At 59.5% G+C, this 17,795-nt stretch overlaps 1 protein-coding gene across 4 annotated transcripts in view; it reads right to left on the bottom strand.

Moving 5' to 3' along the window:
* The window catches only part of ADGRD1 (adhesion G protein-coupled receptor D1), a 39,485-nt gene extending 29,281 nt beyond the window's left edge, over window positions 1-10,204 (bottom strand). The window contains exons 1-6 of one of the 4 annotated variants that reach the window (XM_070399596.1): window positions 9,505-10,204; window positions 9,325-9,361; window positions 5,419-5,502; window positions 3,775-3,870; window positions 1,452-1,574; window positions 108-287 (exon numbers count right to left, since the gene is read on the bottom strand). In XM_070399596.1, the coding sequence (XP_070255697.1) occupies window positions 108-287; window positions 1,452-1,574; window positions 3,775-3,870; window positions 5,419-5,502; window positions 9,325-9,361; window positions 9,505-9,567 (583 nt within the window). In that variant the 5' untranslated portion in view covers window positions 9,568-10,204. The remainder of the gene's footprint in view (window positions 1-107; window positions 288-1,451; window positions 1,575-3,774; window positions 3,871-5,418; window positions 5,503-9,324; window positions 9,362-9,504) is intronic. The other 3 variants (XM_070399597.1, XM_070399598.1, XM_070399599.1) reach the window with 3 other exon arrangements.
* Between the last annotated feature and the right edge of the window lie 7,591 nt (window positions 10,205-17,795).

The following is a 17,795-nucleotide window of genomic DNA, read 5'->3' as shown; positions in this document are numbered from 1 at the left end:
CTCCCTCTGAGGTCTTCCCAGCAACCCTCTCGGGAAGGGGCTCCCTGCCAGGCCCCTCGGCTCCTGTCGGGGGACGGTCTCCCCGGCCCCGGCGACGCCGCCCTCACCTGGCAGGCTGAAGGTGGCCTCCCACGCCCTGGAGTTGTCCCGCGTGTACAGCTCCACGGAGCCCCGGCCGTGGCTGGCGCAGACCTTGAACCCGTCGGAGACGACCTGGCCCGCCTGGGCCTCGGGCCTGGGCCGGGGCGGCTCCCCGTGTGTCTTCCAGAAGAAAGAAAAGGTGACCCCTGGCGAAGGCAGAGGCGGGGCCTTAACCTCCTTCCGCGGACAGAAGCAACAGCGAGGTTCCCCGAGGGCTCCCTGGGCACCGTGCTGCCCCCGGAGTTTCCAACGACCTCTCTCCTCCTGACTCTCACAGCAAACCCATTACCCAGACGGAGAGACCGAGGCCACGGGCCCGAGGCCGCTCAGCTCGTGGCCGGGCCCTCGCCGGTTTGGCTGCCGGGGATAGAGCGTCGGCCGGCGGACTGAGGGTCCCGGGTCCGGTTCCTGGTCAAGGGCACGTGGCTGGACCCTGGCCCTGGGCGGGGTGTGCAGGAGGCAACCGGTGGGTGTGTCTCTCTCACACCGATGCTTCTCTCTCTCTCTCTCTCCCCCTCCCTCCCCTCCACTCTCTAAAAAACAAAACAAAAAACAATCCATGGAAAACTATCCCCGAGTGAAGGTTAACACGCAGAAAAGTGCCCTGCGATGTGGTCACCCCGACAGACGGGACCTGGGGGGCTGCTCGGGGGCCGCTGTGCTGTCCCAGGACCTGGCCGCTCCCGCAGCCCGCAGCCCGCTCCCTGCGGAGGTGGCGGCCGAGCCCCAAAGACGGGGTCCCCCCAGCCTCTCCTCGCGGCTTCCGAGGGGGGGGGCCGCCGAGCCCAGGACACCCGAGCCCCTGCCGGACCCCCCGACCCGAGGAGCAGCCGCTTCCCGGGGAGACGGCACATGGCGAAACGCTTGTTACGACCCGGATTCCCCGCGGGAGGCGCGGCGCCCACTTCCCCAGACTCGCTGCTGCCTCTAAAAACGCGTTTTGTTGAGTCCTGTCTGGGCCAAACGCCTTTCTGTCCAGGAAGGAAAAGAGGCCCCGGCCGGCTTGTCGCCGCGTCCGTTTCACCCACAGACAGCTGCTCTGAACCCCGGGCGGCTTCCATTTAAATATCCATCCAGCCCTGGCTGGTGTGGCTCAGCGGATAGACCGCTGGCCTGCAGACCGCAGGGTCCCGGGTTGGATTCCCCCGTCAGGGCACAGGCCCGGGTTGTGGGCTCGATCCCCAGCGGGGAGTGTGCAGGAGGCAGCCGGTCCACGGTGCTCTCATCATCGCTGTTTCTCTCTCCCTCCCCCTTCCTCTCTGAAATCCGTACAAATACATTAAAAACACAAAACAAATCCGGCCACTCACCTTCGGGGCCGCACTGGGCGGGGTTGCTGACGCAGGAGGCCTTGTAGTGCCCGTAGAGCAGCAGCGTGACACCCTTCTGCTCCCGGAGGTAGATGCCCTTGCCCATCTTGCCCTCCACGAGGTCTGGGGAGAAGGGCAGCGGCCGTGAGCGGCCTCCTGAGGCCGGGAGTCCAGGGGCGCTTCCCACTGACAACCCACCTACACGCTCGGCACCGTTCGTGTTTATAAGGAAACCAGAGGCCCGGAGCACAGATTCGTGCACCCGTGGGGTCCCTCGGCCTGGCCTGCGCCCTCTCGCAATCCGGGACCCCTCGGGGGATGTCGGACTGCCGGCTTCGGCCCGATCCCCGCAGGCCAGGCACGAATCCGTGCACCCGGCCTCTAGTCTGCGTATAGGATCTTTGGTTAATCTCTTCCCGCCCTCCCCCCTCCCCCCTTCCCTCTGAGATTCATCAGTCTGTTCCATGTTTCCATGCCTGTGCGTTGAATGTCTGCCCCCTGGTGGTCAGTGCGCGTCATAGCTACTGGTTGAACGGTCGCTTAGACTTTTATATATCTAGATGTCTCTACTAGTACGCATTGATATGGGATGTGGGCTGATACGAACATCCCATATTTCAGCATTAATCATTAAATTATCAATGGTCTATACGCTGATGTGAATAGTAAATAATAAATTAATATCCATTGCCCGGCCGGCGTGGCTCAGTGGTTGAGTGTCAACCTATGAACCAGGAGGTCACAGTTCGATTCTGGGTCAGGGCTCAGGCCCGAGTTACAGGCTCGATCCCCAGTAGGGGGCATGCAGGAGGCAGCCGATCCATGATTCTCTTATCATGGATGTTTCTCTCTCTTTCCTTCTCCCGTCCTCTCAGAAATCAATGAAAATATATTTTAAAACACACACACACACACAAAACAAAAAACAATGACAACAGCTAACACAACAATAGCCGTCTGGTGTGAATGAATCTGTATATATATATTTGCGCTGCAGAATTTTCGTGATTAGCCCATGTGTGCCGTGCGACGGAGAAGGTTGCGCGTCGCCGGCTGACAGAGTCGATAAGCGAGGGCTGTAAACGCCGGAGCAATCAGGCATTTGCAGTTCACAGGGTCAAAGTCGCCTGGACACCTCCCCTGCGCTCGGTCATGTGCCTGAGGGGTCGCTGAATGTGGCTGCGGGAAGCCCTCAGCCGGACTGGCCGGGGGCCAGGTTGATGCTGGAAGCCCAACACCTCCCAGCTGGGCGAGCAATGGTTACGCGATAAAAAGAGATCAGCCCCGGCCGGTGTGGCTCAGGGGTGGAGCGTCGGCCTGCGGACGGAAGGGTCCTGGGTTCGATTCCCGGTCAGGGCACCTGCCCGGGTTGTGGGCTCGATCCCCAGTGGGGGGCGGGCAGGAGACGGCCGGTCCATGATTCTCTCTCATCATTAATGTTTCTATCTCTCCCTCTCCCTTCCTCTCTGAGATCAATAAAAAGGAGGGGGAAAAAGACCGTAAGTCTTTCCTTTAAAAAAAGAAAAAAGGCGGGGGGATCAGAGTGCGGCCCCAGGTTAAGGGGCCGACGTCCAGCAGACTGGCCGTCACCCCCTCGCTCTGCGCTGCGTAGGGAACGCCTGGAGTGGGAGTTATTAGAGAAGATAATTTCTCCGTGACAGCAGCGGGCGTGTGTTTTATAACACCGTTTCTAATGATTTAAAAAAATTCCAGTAACAGATAAGATAACCGTTTCCCCGAGACGCGGGCGGGTGTGCGCTGCATAAAACAGCTTCTAACGATTTAACAAAGAATCCAGCGAAGAAAAGCGATGTTTAATGTTGCTGAGAGGCCCAGTGCTTTACGGGGCTCTTAACGTCCTCCCCCCAAGAGCACAGGCCCGTGAAGAATCCAAACAGTCTCTATTTTCAGAGCCTCCGTCCTGGGTCTGTTTTGTGCTAAAAAGGAGCAGACGGTTCGGAAGAGCCTGGCCCTGCCCGGCGGGGGTGGCTCAGGGGTTCAGCCTCGGCCTGTGAACCGGGGGGTCACGGGGGTTCCGTTCCCATCAGGGCACGTGCCCAGGTTGAGAGCCCATCCCCAGTGGGGGGCGTGCGGGAGGCAGCCGATCCACGATGCTCTCTCATCACTGATGTTCCTCTTTCTCTCTCCCTCTCCCTTCCACTCTGAAATCCATAAAAATATATTGAAAAAACCCACAGAAACCCTGGTCTCCTCCTTTCCTGGGCGTCGGCGTGCCCGCCCGCTCGCTGTGACGGAGAGAATTCACATGGAACCACACACCCGTGGGCGCCCGGCGGTGGACGGGACGGGGGCGCGTGCTCACCTATGGTCGCAGAGGCATTGGAGTAGGCAGAGTCATTGGTGGGCACAAAGGTAGCGTTATGGGAAGGGGGCGCGGTGAGGTTGCGGGCTCGCCATGCTGGGTGGGCAACAGAAGGAAGAAAGCACAACAGATGAGTGACACGCAACACAGAGCCACAGGCATATCTCTCAGCGGCTCCGCGTCCGGGCGGGGCACTCCCCTCGCCGCGGGCGCCCTCTCGGACCTCCCCTCCCCCCTCACTGTGCAGCCACTGGACGGCTCACGACGGCCCCCGGAGCGCCACGGCCACGGGATGAGGCCACGGGACGAGGCCACGGGATGAGGCCACAGAACCTGGCCACACACTTTGGCCCAGAGAGCGGGCTCCACGCCCACCTGGACATCCCGTTGAGAGAGATGACCTTGAGCTCGCCACGGGAGGATGGACGGTGATGATGGCACAGGACGGGTGGGACAGAGACACGGTGTGGAGACAGGGACGTGATATGAAGACACGTGCACACACGACAGAGGAGCCAGCCACGGAGACCAACACTGCCCATCCACGGAGGTTTCTCCCCAGAGCCGGGCTGTCCCGGCTCGCTCTGCGGGGTTTCCTCAGACGATGGGAAGGGGCCCGCACGGCCTGGTGCCATAAACCATGGGCTCGGCACGGCCTGCAGGGAGCCCTTCATCGCCCGCGTGGCTCGGGGCAAACGTCTACACGGAGACGTTATGGGGAGGGAGGCGTCGGGAGCCACGGTTCGGCCACAGACTGAGTGTGTCTGAGGGTTGACGTCTTCTCACAAGAAGGTTTTTCATGGATGAGAGTTTTCCAAACACCAAAGGGGCTGATTGAGCCCGGCCAGTGTGGCTCAGTGGTGAGCATCAACCTATGAACCAGGAGGTCGCGGTTCGATTCCCGGTCCGGGCACAGGCCCAGGTTGTGGGCTCATCCCCAGTGGGGGCCGTGCAGGAGGCAGCCGGTCCATGGTTCTCTCTCATCGTGGATGTTCCTCTCTCTCCCTCTCCCTTCCTCTCTGAGATCAATAAAAACATTTTAAAAATAGAATAAAAGTTCTGATTAGAAAAGAAAGCGCTCAGGAATGTCGGGGCGTCTCCTGGGAGAGGTCCGGACCGAGTCAGAAGGAGACGCTTTCCGTGAAGGTGGGTGCGTCCGGGGGGGGCGGGTGGGGGTGCACGGCGACCTTTGAACCTGGAGGTCGCAGTTCGCTTTCCACGGGGGAGGTGCCCTGATGCGGGGACCAGCTGATTGGCAGGCGGGGGCACCTTTGCTGAGCGAGACCGCGCGGCGAGCACGCCAGCCCGTCTGGGTGGGCACAGCCCTCGGTGCGTCCCAGCTGGGCCCCCGCAGACGGCACCGAGGTGACCCCATCCCCAGTCCCGAGTCCCGAGGCGATGGACCCGCCTCCAGCTTAACCCTGGAGACGCAGCGCCTGGCTCCCGGGGAGCGTGTACCGGCATGTTCTGAACTGATTCCGACCTTCGGGCACCAACATCCCGACTCTCTCGTCTGCTGCTTTGCAAGAGCGACAAGTAGGGGCGGCCACACGTCCCGGCGGCCACGCACCCGCTGCTCCGGCGTCTCTCCCGTGGCCCCGCCCCGCCCGTGCCCTCCCTGGCGCCCTTGCCACCCGCGTGTACCTCCAGCCGTCTCCTGCAGCTCATGGATGCCGTCCACATGCTCCAGGGGCCAGTAGTGGGAGGCGGTGAGCAAGACCTTGAACCCTGGGGACGAAGGACAAGGCGTCAGCTCCGCTGGGGATACACTCAGAGCTCTCTCCTGCTTTTTATTATTTTTAATCTATTGTTATGGATGTCAGAGAGGAAGGGAGAGGGAGGAGAGAGAAACATCCATGATGAGAGAGAACCACGGACCGGCTGCCTCCTGCACGCCCCCCACTGGGGATGGAGCCCGCCACCCGGGCCTGTGCCCTGCCCGGGAATCGAACCCTGACCTCCCGGTTCATAGGTCGACGCTCAACCCCTGAGCCACGCTGGCCGCCAGGCTGGTTGCTTTTCTCTCCCTTCCTGGTGAGCATGGGGACCGTGGCCGGAGGGGCCGCCCTGTCCAGTCCCACACTCAACGAGGTCCCCCCTCTGGCCCCCTCGGGCTGGCTCCCTGGGCCGCTCCCCAGAAGTGCAGGACCAGCCCGATGACTAAAGCTGATCAGACGCCCTAAGGTCTGCCAGGGCCCAGGCGCGGAGAACGAGGAGTGACCCTTGTGCTAGTCCCGCAATAAACGTTCTGAGAGAAGATAATGGGATCGTTACTTTCAGACGCTGTGTGCGCATAACCAACACGGAGGGAAAACAGAAAACATGACAAATGAGAAAAGAATTCAGTGAGTGAGAAACGGTTACAAACAGTGGAAGAATGCAGCGCGGAGGCGGACAGATTGCCTCTGCGGCCTCGGCGGCTCCCTGGACCCCAGCGGCCTCGCCGGACACCACGGCGGGAACGCGCGCAGGTGCGAGTGCGTCCGATAGAGAGAACGTACGCGTGGCCCGGCCGGCGTGGCTCCGTGGCTGAGCGTCGGCCTAGGAACCAGGAGGTCAGGGTTCGAGTCCCGGTCGGGGCACAGGCCCGGGCTGTGGGCTGGATCCCCACCCGTGGGGGGCGTGCGGGAGGCAGCCGGTCCATGATTCTCTCATCATTGATGTTTCTCTCTCTCTCTTTCTCTCCCTTCCTCTCTCTGAAATAAATTTTTAAAAAAAAATATTTTTTTTTTTTTAAAAGAAAAATAAATAAATAAGCAAGAAAAACGAGGGAAATCTGGCGAGAGCAGGAGAGGATGAGGGTAAAGCCGCCCGATACAGACGGCCGGGTGCGCCCGAGGGCGGACAGGACGTGGGGAAACACCCGCAAACACCCCCGAGCACCCGCGGAGAGTGATTTGCGATCGAGGTGGCATTTCAAATCGGAGGAGACGCAGCATTGGCCCGAGGCCTGGGAACCATCAGCCGCCCACAGACCTCGCTCCTCGCTGGCGACGTCTAAGGGATCGACACTCAAACGCAATAAAACAGAGACGCTTGGGGGGCAAACGGGCGTAGATTTGACAACGTCCAGTTTTCAAAGTCCGCACCGAACCGTACACCGAGCCACACGGGACTGGGGGCCGCGGTCACGTGACACACGGGACGGCCGCGTCCCGGTTGCTGTTTCCGTGTGTTACATACATGACAGGCGTAAAGCTCCTACTATGTGAAGAGCCTTTCCACCGAAAGAACGTTGGGGAAAAGGACATAAACAAAGACAAAGAAATGCACATTGTTTTTTGATACATGAAAAGGTGCCGCCCTGGCCGGTCCGGCTCAGTGGAGAGAGCGTCGGCCCTCGGACTGAGGGGTCCCGGGTTCGATTCCAGTCGAGGGCATGTACCTCGGATGCGGGCTCCTCCGCGGCCCTGGTCGGGGCGCGTGCAGGAGGCGCCCCATCGAGGGGTCTCTCTCTCATCGATGTTTCCCTCCCTGTGTCTCTCCCCTTCCCTCCCACACTCTCTCGAAAAAGAAAATAAATCAACCGAAAACCTATCCTCGGGGGAGGCTTAACCAATAAAATAACACGTGTCTCCGTTCTCCTGTCGCCCGGCCTCCTGGTCGGACATCTGGCTCCTCCTCGGGCCGAGGGAACGGCCCGACTTGGTTCTCAGCTCCTCGGGGAGAAGGAGGCGGGAACGGCCAGAACATCTGCTGCGGGCGGAGCAGCTGGCGCCTCCAGAAGCCTCCTCCTCTCAGGGCCCGTGTTCCCGTCCGTCCGCCGCCGACACGGGGCCCAGGAGAGGGAGGGCCGTGTCCACACGGAGAGCCGCCGGCCGGCTCTCCTGGGCCCGCGCCGTCCGCGAAGGGAGCCGGGGTCTGCGGTCCGAGGGGCCCCGGGCAGCCACGCCGGGACCACTGTCTCCCACGCGCCCGACGGCTCCGGCTCAGCCTCAGCCCGCACGCCCGAGTCCAAGGGGCCGAGGGGCCGAGCCGACCACCCCCCGCGTGCGGCTCCGCGGGCACCTGCTGTGACGTGAAACGTGTTGCCTGTGAGTCTGGCTGCCGTCTCCTCCCTCCGGCTCCTTGTGCAAAACCCGCCGCAGCGGGTGGACCCGGAAACGTCCTCTCTGCCCAGCGAGGCCCCGAGAGGAGACCAGCTGCACAGGGAACAGGACTGAACTCAACCGCTCCTGGGAGCTGAGGGCCAGGCACGCGTGTGGAGGCATGTGGACATGTGTGTGTGTGTGAACGTGTAATGGTGTGGTGGACGCATGTGGACATGTGATGGTGTGGTGGACGCATGTGGACATGTGATGGTGTGGTGGAGGCGTGTGGACACATTTGGACATGTCTGGAGGCATGTGGACACGTGTGGACATGTGTGGAGGGCGTGGACACGACGTGGCCCTGGCACACGTGGGAAGTGTCTCCCAGCCTCTAACTGTGTGAGCATCTGGGTCTGGGCCGCCCGTCAGTAGTCCTGGTGAGGACACGCCCCCCCCCCCCCCCCGCCCCGTCCTCTGTCGCTTCCTCCCCACGAGGCTACACGGGGGAGGGTGTCTCGGCCGCGTGTCCTCTCTCTGCCGCGATGCGGGACGGTCTCTGCTCCCTTCCCAGCAGTGACTGAACTAGAACTTGAGGACGAAGGACGGTGGCCACACCCCTCCCACGCTGATAAGTCGGGGCGTGACACCCGCTCGGCCTGCGTCAGCGCCCGCAGGAGACAGTCCCACCAGCTCTGACTCACCCCCAGTCCCGCGCCCACCCCGCCCACGGCTCCGTCCACAGACCTGGCTCAGCCCCGGGGCAGGACCGGCGTGTTGGCTGTGCCCACAGCCCCTGGTTGTCAGAGGGTCGCCCCTGAGGTGGCCGGTGGCTCACGGAGTAATGGGGGGGGGGGTGCCCGCCAGGCCCCCGCAGCTCCGAGATGCAGGCCTGCCTCCCAGGGTGTGGGGACACTCGTGTGGGGTCCCTCCCACCACACACAGGCCGGCCAGGGATCCAAGGGGGACGCCGCCACACGCCCACCCCGGCTGCTCACGCGGGCCTCCCGTCCGTGCCCTGAGCCTCCCCGTCTGCGTGGGTGGCCCCACCTTCCGGCGAAGCTGTTTGCCTCTGTCCCCCAGACGCCCCGAAAAGCCTCGTCAAACAGCATCTAGGCCGAGGACTCACACAGCAAAGGATTGGGGGAGGGGGGGGCCCTGGCCAGTGCGGCTCAGCAGATAGCACATCGGCCTGTGGACTGAAGGATCCCGGGTTCGATTCCGGTCAAGGGCATGCACCTGGGTTGCAGGCTCCTCCCCGGCCCAGGCCCTGCAGGAGGCAACCCATAGAGGTGTCTCTCTCACATCGATGTCTCTCTCTGTCTCTCCCTCTCTCTTCCACTCGCTCTGAAATCCACGGAGAAATATCCTCAGGTGAGGACGAACAACAACAAAAAGAACGGCGACCAGGAGGGCCACCCGGACCTCCTCACAGACAGACAGACAGACAGACGGCGCCCCGACGCCCGCGAGGCAGGGCGAGCAGGTAGCGCCGGGACCGGACGAGAAGGAAGCTCCTTACCTGGATGGGCCTGCGAGCTGGACAGGGCCGGGCGCACCTGCACACAGAACACAGCAGCGTCAGCCGGCCGCCCCTCAGAGCCAGCCCGTCCCAGCGCCCGGGTCCCAGCGCCCGGGTCCCAGCGCCCGGGTCCCAGCGCCCGTCCCAGCACCCGGTCCCAGCGCCCGCCTGGGACGTTACCTGGAAACTGCAGCACAGTATCAGCAGCCAGGAGGGCCAGCGGGGCCGCGGCGGCTCCCTCATGGCGGCCGGAGGATGAGCAGGGACCTGGGCCTTCAGTGGCCGCGCCCCGGGGAGAGGGACGCCGTCCCAGGTTCTCAAAAGCAGAGAGCGATCCGTGTCTGTCCCCCTCGCGGGGGGAGCCTCGAGGGTCGGCGCGCGGTCGGACGCGTCTGCAGGCCTGAGCGCCTCCGGACAGACGCACGTCGCAGGGACCGCGGGCGGCAGGGATGCGCGAGGAGCCGCTCTGATCCGACAGCAGACGTCGGCCCCTCGAGGGAGGGAGCCCGGCCGGCGCTCGGCCGGCTCAGCCCGCAGCCTTCATGCCTCCGTCCAGGTTTGAGCCGACGGGCCCTCCTCCCCGACGGTGGGACCGAGGACCACGGGACCTTTGTCCCCACTCGCCCGCCAGGTCCTCCGGGTCCGACCTCGTCCGCGGCTCCCGGGGTGGAGGGAGGCAGTGATGTCAGGCTGCTCCTCAAACTTTGTTCTGGTCTGTCCGCTATTTATATCCCGGCTGCCCCGTCCTTCCTGGGTCCTAGCTCCGTCCGTTCCGCAGGACGCTGGGCGGGAGGCAGCAGATGCGTGGGGGGGGCGGGGGACGCTGCCTTCTGATCTGTACCCCCCAGATCGCCGTGGATATTAACAAGTGCACGGGGCAGGACACGCCACAAACTGCGTTTGCCCCAAGAACGGGGTGCGAAGGGAGAGCGCCCCGCCCACCGGCCGGCACAGGAGGCCCCCACCCCCTCTCTCCTTAACCCTTCGGGGTGAGTGGACGCCCTGGGACTGTCTCCAGGGGACACTGTGTGGCTGCAGCCGACCCCAGACCCCCCAGCACTCGGAACAGTGCTCCCCACGTGCTAACAGCCAGACCCTCCGCCCGCCTGCACCTCCGTTCACTGAAGATGAAAGGGGAGCCCGGCCGGTGTGGCTCAGTGGTTAAGCATCGACCTAGGAACCAGGAGGTCAGGATTCGATTCCAGTCCGGGCACAGGCCTGGATTGCGGGCTCCATCCCCAGTGGGGGGCCTGCAAGAGGCAGCCGATCCATGATTCTCTCTCATCACTGATGTTTCTGTCTCTCTCTCCCTTCCTCTCTGACATCAGTACAAATACATATATTTTTTAAAGATAAAAAGTGTATCCACTCTAGTCCAAGACACACACACACACACACACACACACACACACACGGCTCGTCACGTCTCCCCTGCCCTGTGATGTAACTCACACCCTCTCTGTACCGTCCCCTGACGTGCTGTGTGTCCTTAGGCAAGTTACCCCACTTCTCTGTTTCCCACTGCCTGTGGCCGGGTCCTCGGTCCCCCTCCATGGATGATGCACATAAGGCTCAGGCTGGGCTTGGAAACAGGGCAGCACCCATAAGTGCTGGCTGGTTCCTGCAGAGCAGCACCCGCTCAGTCAACGTAGGAGATCACAGCTCCTAAGTGTTGGCCAACACGGTCTCCCTGGGCCTGACTTCACGTGGGAACGGAGTCCTGCACGCCAGGGGCCTCCCTCCCCAAAGGGGATGGGAACGGACTTCGGTCTCCAGGACGGAGGAGAGAGCCCACGTCCGAACCCACCCCACGCTGCTGTGTTCCCGGGGCGGCGGCGGGGGGGGGCGGGGGGGGGCGCTGCAGCCCCCGCCGGTGACCCGGACCCCGAACCACTCCCGTGGCGGCCCAGGTGCCAGACCACCTCCTGGAGCTGTTATCTTGCGCCCTTGAGAACCGGGGACTCCAATTACAGGGCCTGCGCAGCAATGACCTTTACCCGTCGCCCGGCGTGTGGCACCGCGGGGGAAATCTAATTTACAGCCTTTATCTTTGCGGTCCATCGGTCCATCGGTTCCCCTCGCTGCGGAGGAGAGTGAGCTGAGCTCAGGGAGGGGCCCAGACGCTGATGTTTTTTCTCGGTTCGGATCTTGACGAAAGAGGAATGAAGCAGACCGCTCCCCGCTCCCCACGTGGGCCTGGGCCTGAGAAGGCCTGCGGGTTCCTCTTTTCACATCCGCGTTCTTCACAGACACCAGGAGGGCCCCCCTCCAGGGGGGTAATAAAACCGGGTGGAAGCAGAGGAAGCTGAGCCCGCCCCCCCTCCCCCCCTCCCCCTGCCCGCTGTGTCCACAGGCCAGCGCTTGGCTCATTCCTACCCGTACCTCCCTCACTTCTCCTTGCTTGGGTGAGCCGGCCAGCCCACCTTCATTTATTTAAAAACAAAATAAAACAAAACAGAAAAGAAGCGCTCACACCAGGCTGGTGTGGCTCAGTGGTTGAGCATCGACCTAGGAACCAGGAGGTCAGGATTCGATTCCCGGTCGGGGCACAGGCCCGGGTTGCGGGCTCGATCCCCAGTGTGGGGCGTGCAGGAGGCAGCCGATCCCTGGTTCTCTCATCATGGATGCTTTGCGCTGTCTCTCCCTCTCCCTTCCTCCCTGAAATCAATAAAACTGTATTTAAAAATAAATAATAAAAGAAGAGCTCACCTTTGTTCTTCTCATTTATCTTTGTTCATCCTCACCTGAGGACCGTTTTCCACTGATTTTTAGAGAGAGTGGGAGGGAGGGAGAGAGACACATCGATTGGTTGCCTTCGCACATGCTCCGACCAGGGCTGGAGCCTGCAGCCGAGGTCCATGCCCTTGACCGGAGTCGAACCCGGGACCCTTCAGTCTGCAGGCCGACACTCTTTCTACTGAGCCACACCAGCCAGGGCTATTTTATCTTTTTTTAAATATATTTTTATTGATTTCAGAGAGGAAGGGAGAGGGAGAGAGAGACCGAAACATCAATGATGAGCCCTAGCGGGTGTGGCTCAGTAGATAGGGCGTCGGCCTGTGGACCGAAGGGTCCCGGGTTCCAGTCCAGTCAGGGCACAGGCCCAGGTTGTGGGCTCGATCCCCAGTGAGGGGCGTGCAGGAGGCAGCTGATCCGTGATTCTCTCTCATCGTTGATGTTTCTTTCTCTCTCCCTTCCTACCTGAAACCAATAGAAATGTATTAAAAAGCCACTGAATCTCACACTCTGAAGAGGTGGATTCTATGGCGTGTGAATTTATGTCTCAATAAAAAAGAAAGAGACACTTTGTCAGACGAGCAGTCCCTGGAGGAATCTGTCCCAGCCCGGGCTCTCCACACGAGAGAAACGTGGGTGCACACAGAGGGATAAACACACCCGCCCCCCCCAAAAGAAACAAAGGGACCAGGAATGGCTGCGACTGGGGCAGGTAGAAAAGACCTTTCCTCTTATTTGTAGCTGCTATAAAAATCACCGTGTCTCGTAAAAAGGGTGGGAGGCGCCGTGGGTAGATAGCATATGTCTGTAAAAATAAACTATGATGCCCGGCCGGCTCAGGGGCTGAGCGTCGACCTATGAACAAGGAGGTCAGGGTTGGATTCCGGGTCAGGGCACAGGCCCAGGTTGCGGGTTCGATCCCCAGTGGGGGGCGTGCAGGAGGCAGCCGATCCATGGTTCTCTCTCATCATGGATGTTTCTCTCTCTCTCTCTCCCCCCCTCTCTTTCTAAATATCCATAAAAAAACATTTTAAAAAATAAAAATAAACTGTCCGAAAATGTCACAATAGCTGGAGGAGGAGCGGAGGAGACGGCTGGGGGTTCGCCCTGCCCTGACGTGCTCTCGTCTGATTGGATGGTCGAGTGTCAGTTAGAGAGACATCCCCTGGGCAACCCCGGGGGCAACGTCATGTGGCTAAACCTTAGGACAAGCGTGGAAAAGCCGGTACCGAGAGCTGAGGACTAAGCTAATAATAAGACAAGATGGAACCATGACAAACTCTGAAATAATCCAAAAGCAGAAAGAAAAAAAAAAAAAGGCGAAAGAGCACAGAGCACAGATGGAACAAACAGAAGAACTGGGAAGAGTGCTGACTTCGTTCCAATCGTATCCATCACCGCGTGGAGTCTATGATCCAAACTCACGCAGCGAGCACCGAGTTTCCCGCGTTGGACAGAAATAGAAGGACCCAGCGTCTGCAAGAAGCACGCTCTGGATGGGCATGCGCAGCCAGGCCCGGCCAGGAGGCTCAGGGGCTGAGCGTCGGCCTAGGAACCAGGAGGTCAGGGTTCGATTCCCGGTCGGGGCACAGGCCCGGGTTGTGGGCTCCATCCCCAGTCGGGGGCGTGCAGGGGGCAGCCGGTCCGTGATTCTCTCTCATCATGGATGTTTCTAAATCTCTCCCCCTCCCTTCCTCTCTGAAATCAATAAAGACATATACTTTTTAAAAAGATGGCAAGGAAGGAAAATATTTGTCTATTTCTCCTGTAATTCAAAACCACAGACATGGAGGCCTGGACACTCCTTTCTCAGTAACAGCCAGAGCGAGGAGACAGATCATCGGCACGGGATTTAGGAGAAACCGACATGATCAACCATCTGGACCTAATTGTCAATTACGGGACACTCCACCCAACAACAGCAGACACACAAGTGCTCATGGGACATGCGCCACGACGGACCGTATCCTCGTCCGTGAAGCAAGTCTTAACCCGTTCAAAGAAGCGAACTCACCGAACAGAATGAAATTGAACTAGGAATCAGTGACAGAAAAATGACAGGTAAATATCCAATCACTTGGAAATTAGACCACAGATTCCCAAATGCTCCGTAGGTAAAAGAGGAACACTCAAAGGAAATTAGGAAATATTAGGCACTGAGTGAAAATGAACGTACAACATATCAAAATGTGTGGGATGCAGCTAAAGCAGTGCTTAGAGGAAAATTCATAGCACCGAATGCTTCTACTAAAAGAAGAAAAGGTGCCGAATCAATCATCTGAAGGTCCACGTAAGAAACCAGAAAAGAAAGAGAAACGATAAATTCCCAACACACAGAAGGGAAGAAATAGACTTTGCTAAGGCATTACATGGTGCTAAGGCAGGTGAATTGTTGCAGAAATTAAGGCATCTCAACAACATCTCTGCTTAAACATCTTCAGTGATAGAATTACCCACCAAAGAGAGTGGTGACTAACACGCCCCTTCCTGTAATGGTCTCACATAACTCCCCAACATCATCACCTTTTCTTCCTGTTGCACTGCCGACAGCATTTTAACTCCTGTCAGCGTGCCCCCTGCCCCTTTCTGGGCTGTTTGTTTGTTTTTAAATATTTTTTTTTTTATTGATTTCAGAAAGGAAGGGAGAAGGAGAGAAACATCAATGCTGACAGAATCACTGATTGGCTGCCTCCTGCACACTGGGGATCGAGCCCACAACCCGGGCTTGTGGCCTGACCGGGGATCGAACCCTGACCTCCTGGTTCATAGGTTAACGCTCAACCACCGAGCCCCCCGGCTGAGCAGGACTAAGTTTTTATAGCGATTTCACGGTCGACAATTCGAAGACTTTGGAAAGTTTCCCAGTCTCATAGCATCTTCCTTTCAAGACAATGTTTCTTTCTTGTTTTAAACAAATGTTTTGTTTATTTTTTATTGTTTAAAGAGAGGAAGGAGGGAGTGAGAGGGAGAGAGAGAGAGGGAGAGAGAGGGAGAGAGAGAGAGAGAGAGAGAGAGAATTGCTGTTCCACTTTTTGGTGCATTCACTGGTGGTTGTTTTGTTTTGTTTGTTTGTTTTTTTAATATATTTTATTGATTTTTTACACAGCAGAAGGGAGAGGGATAGAGAGTTAGAAACATCGATGAGAGTAAAACATCGATCAGCTGCCTCCTGCACACCCCCCACTGGGGATGTGCCCGCAACCCAGGTCCATGCCCTTGACCGGAATCGAACCTGGGACCCTTGAGTCCGCAGGTCGACGCTCTATCCACTGAGCCACACCGACCAGGGCCATTGGTGGTTCTTGCATGTGCCCTGACCAGGGATCGGACCCGCCGCCTTGGCCTATGGGAGCGAGGCTCTAACGGACTGAGCTCGCTGGCCAGGGCTGAGCATGTTTCTTGCTTGAATCTCTTTCTTAAAAACGCACTTCCTGCGCCAGCCCTCGGAGTCCTTGACCAACAGGCCCCTCGCTGGCCCCTGGTCGGCCACAGCCATAAAGCAGGAGCTAGGGGCCCCGTGCCCTGGGGCTCTCATTAGGAGACACACTCGGCTGTGCCCGAGAGCAGGCGAGGCGCCCGGTGAAAGTTAATCGTGTGTGTGCCTGCGCGCGAGCGAGCGTTTATCTCCAGTGACGGCGTGTTTATCTCACTGAAGGGCAAGAGGCTGATGGAGAGGCCGTTTGGTGTCAACTCGCGGCAGGACTCAGGCTGGACTCGCGGGCGCGGGCGCGTAGGGACGTGGCCAGCTCCTCGGTGATGCTTGCCCAGGACGCTGGAGCGGAGATGATCACACAATTTCTTGCCCAATACGTGATGCTGTGGCCGCATGGAGGATTCCTGCTGGATGGAGGGGGGGGGGCAGTCCGGGGTTGCCAGGTTACCTGAGTCCAATACAAATGAACACAGGAAGATACATAGTCACCTTCACGCAGCGACACTAATGAGGGGGGCTGACCGTTGGGGTCCTTTGCAAGGTTGAAAGGAGAGTGAGGAGGGCCCTGGCGGGCGTGGCTCAGTGGACAGAGCGTCGGCCTGCGGACTGAAGGGTCCTGGGGTCGATTCTGGTCAAGGGCACGTACCTGGCCTGCAGGCTCGATCCTGGCCCTGGTCGGGCAGGGCGCGTGTGCGAGACAACCGATCCATGTGTCTCTCCCACATGGATGTTTCTCTCTCTGTGTCTCTCGCCCTCCCTTCCACTCGTTCTAAAAATCAATGGAACTCGGGTGAGGGGGAGAGAGAGAGAGAGAGAGAGAGAGAGGCCGGCCAGCAGGAAGGAGACAGAAGCTCACAGAGGAGGCTGAAACCAGAGGAAATGCACCGAGAGGGTGACGGACACCGCAGCCCTCACCGAGGGCCACCTGCTGCCACGCCATTGGCCGGAGCGAGAGGCGGACGCCCAGGGCCACCGGAGGGAAAGCCAACGGTGAGCTGGCTGCAGGCACGGCTGGACCCAGGACCGGGACCACATTCCCGAGCGCGAGTCTTAGGGATCCCACTCGGGACACGGCTGGTCGCCCTGGTGTCACAGCCGCGATCCTCCACGCGTCGCCCGTTTCCCCGGAGGCGGCATCCCCCCTTCCCACGGCCTGGAATGTGAGTCAGACCCACGGCAAAGAACCCTCTCTCAGCCCCAACCACACGCACCGCGCGCACCCGGTACTTCTGCTCAGAAGCAGAAAACAAAGGCCATTATAGTTCCCGGTTTGGAGACTTTAAAATAGCAGATGAGAGGGCGCCGCGCCCTCCCCAGCTCCGGCCTCTACTTACGTCTATATTTAACTCGAGGCTCTCCGAGGCCTAACTGCTGGTTTGGGGGAGCCGGCCCGGCCCCGGCGCAGCGCCTGCCTTTGGAGAGAAACGCCTCTGAGTTTGGAAAACCACGAACTCCGGCTGCTGCCGCCCGGTTGGCACGCGCTGGAACCCACCATCGCTCAGAAGCACGTCCAGGCCAGTGGGCTCAGTGGTTAGAGACTGTCCTAGGCACCAACGGGTCATGGGTTCGATTCCCAGTCAAGGGGCAGGTACCTGGATTGCAGGCGTTTTTTAAAAATATATTTTTATTGATTTCGGAGAGGGGTTGAATGGGAGAGAGAGAGAGAAACATCAATGATAAAGAGTCATTGATCAGCTGCCTCCTGCACGCCCCCCCACTGGGGAGCGAGCCCACAACCCAGGCCTGTGCCCTGACCGGGAATTGAACCACGACCTCCAGGTTCGAAGGTCGCCGCTCAACCACTGAGCCACGCCGGCCGGGCTGGGCTGCAGGTTTGATCCCTGGCCTGGTCAGGCACGTGTGGGAGGCAACCAATTGATCTCTGTCTCTCTCTTTCTCTCCCCCTCCCCTCTTCTTCCCTCCCTCCCACTCTCTTTAAGAGTCAATGGAGAGCCCTGGCCGGTGTGGCTCAGTGGATAGAGCACCGGCCTGCGGACGGAGGGGTCCCAGGTTCGATTCCGGTCAAGGGCATGTACCTTGATTGCAGGCTCGATCCCCAGTGTGGGGCGTGCAGGAGGCAGCTGATCGATGTTTCTCTCTCATCGATGTTCTAACTCTCTATCCCTCTCCCTTCCTCTCTGTAAAAAATCAATAAGATATATTTTTTAAAAAAGAATTAAAAAAAAAAGAGTCAATGGAGAAAATGCCTTGGGTGAGGATTAGCAAAAATAATTAAAACCAACAACAACAAAGGGATTTGACAAAGACGAGGACACGGCCTGGGTGAGGGGTCACACAGCCC

This window comes from Myotis yumanensis, unplaced genomic scaffold, assembly GCF_028538775.1.
Source record: "Myotis yumanensis isolate MYYU_CA2020_CCGP unplaced genomic scaffold, mMyoYum1.0.hap1 SCAF_19, whole genome shotgun sequence".
Lineage (NCBI taxonomy): Eukaryota > Metazoa > Chordata > Mammalia > Chiroptera > Vespertilionidae > Myotis > Myotis yumanensis.
The sequence above is the reverse complement of the archived record's forward strand: the minus strand, read 5'-3'. Positions and strand labels throughout refer to the sequence as shown.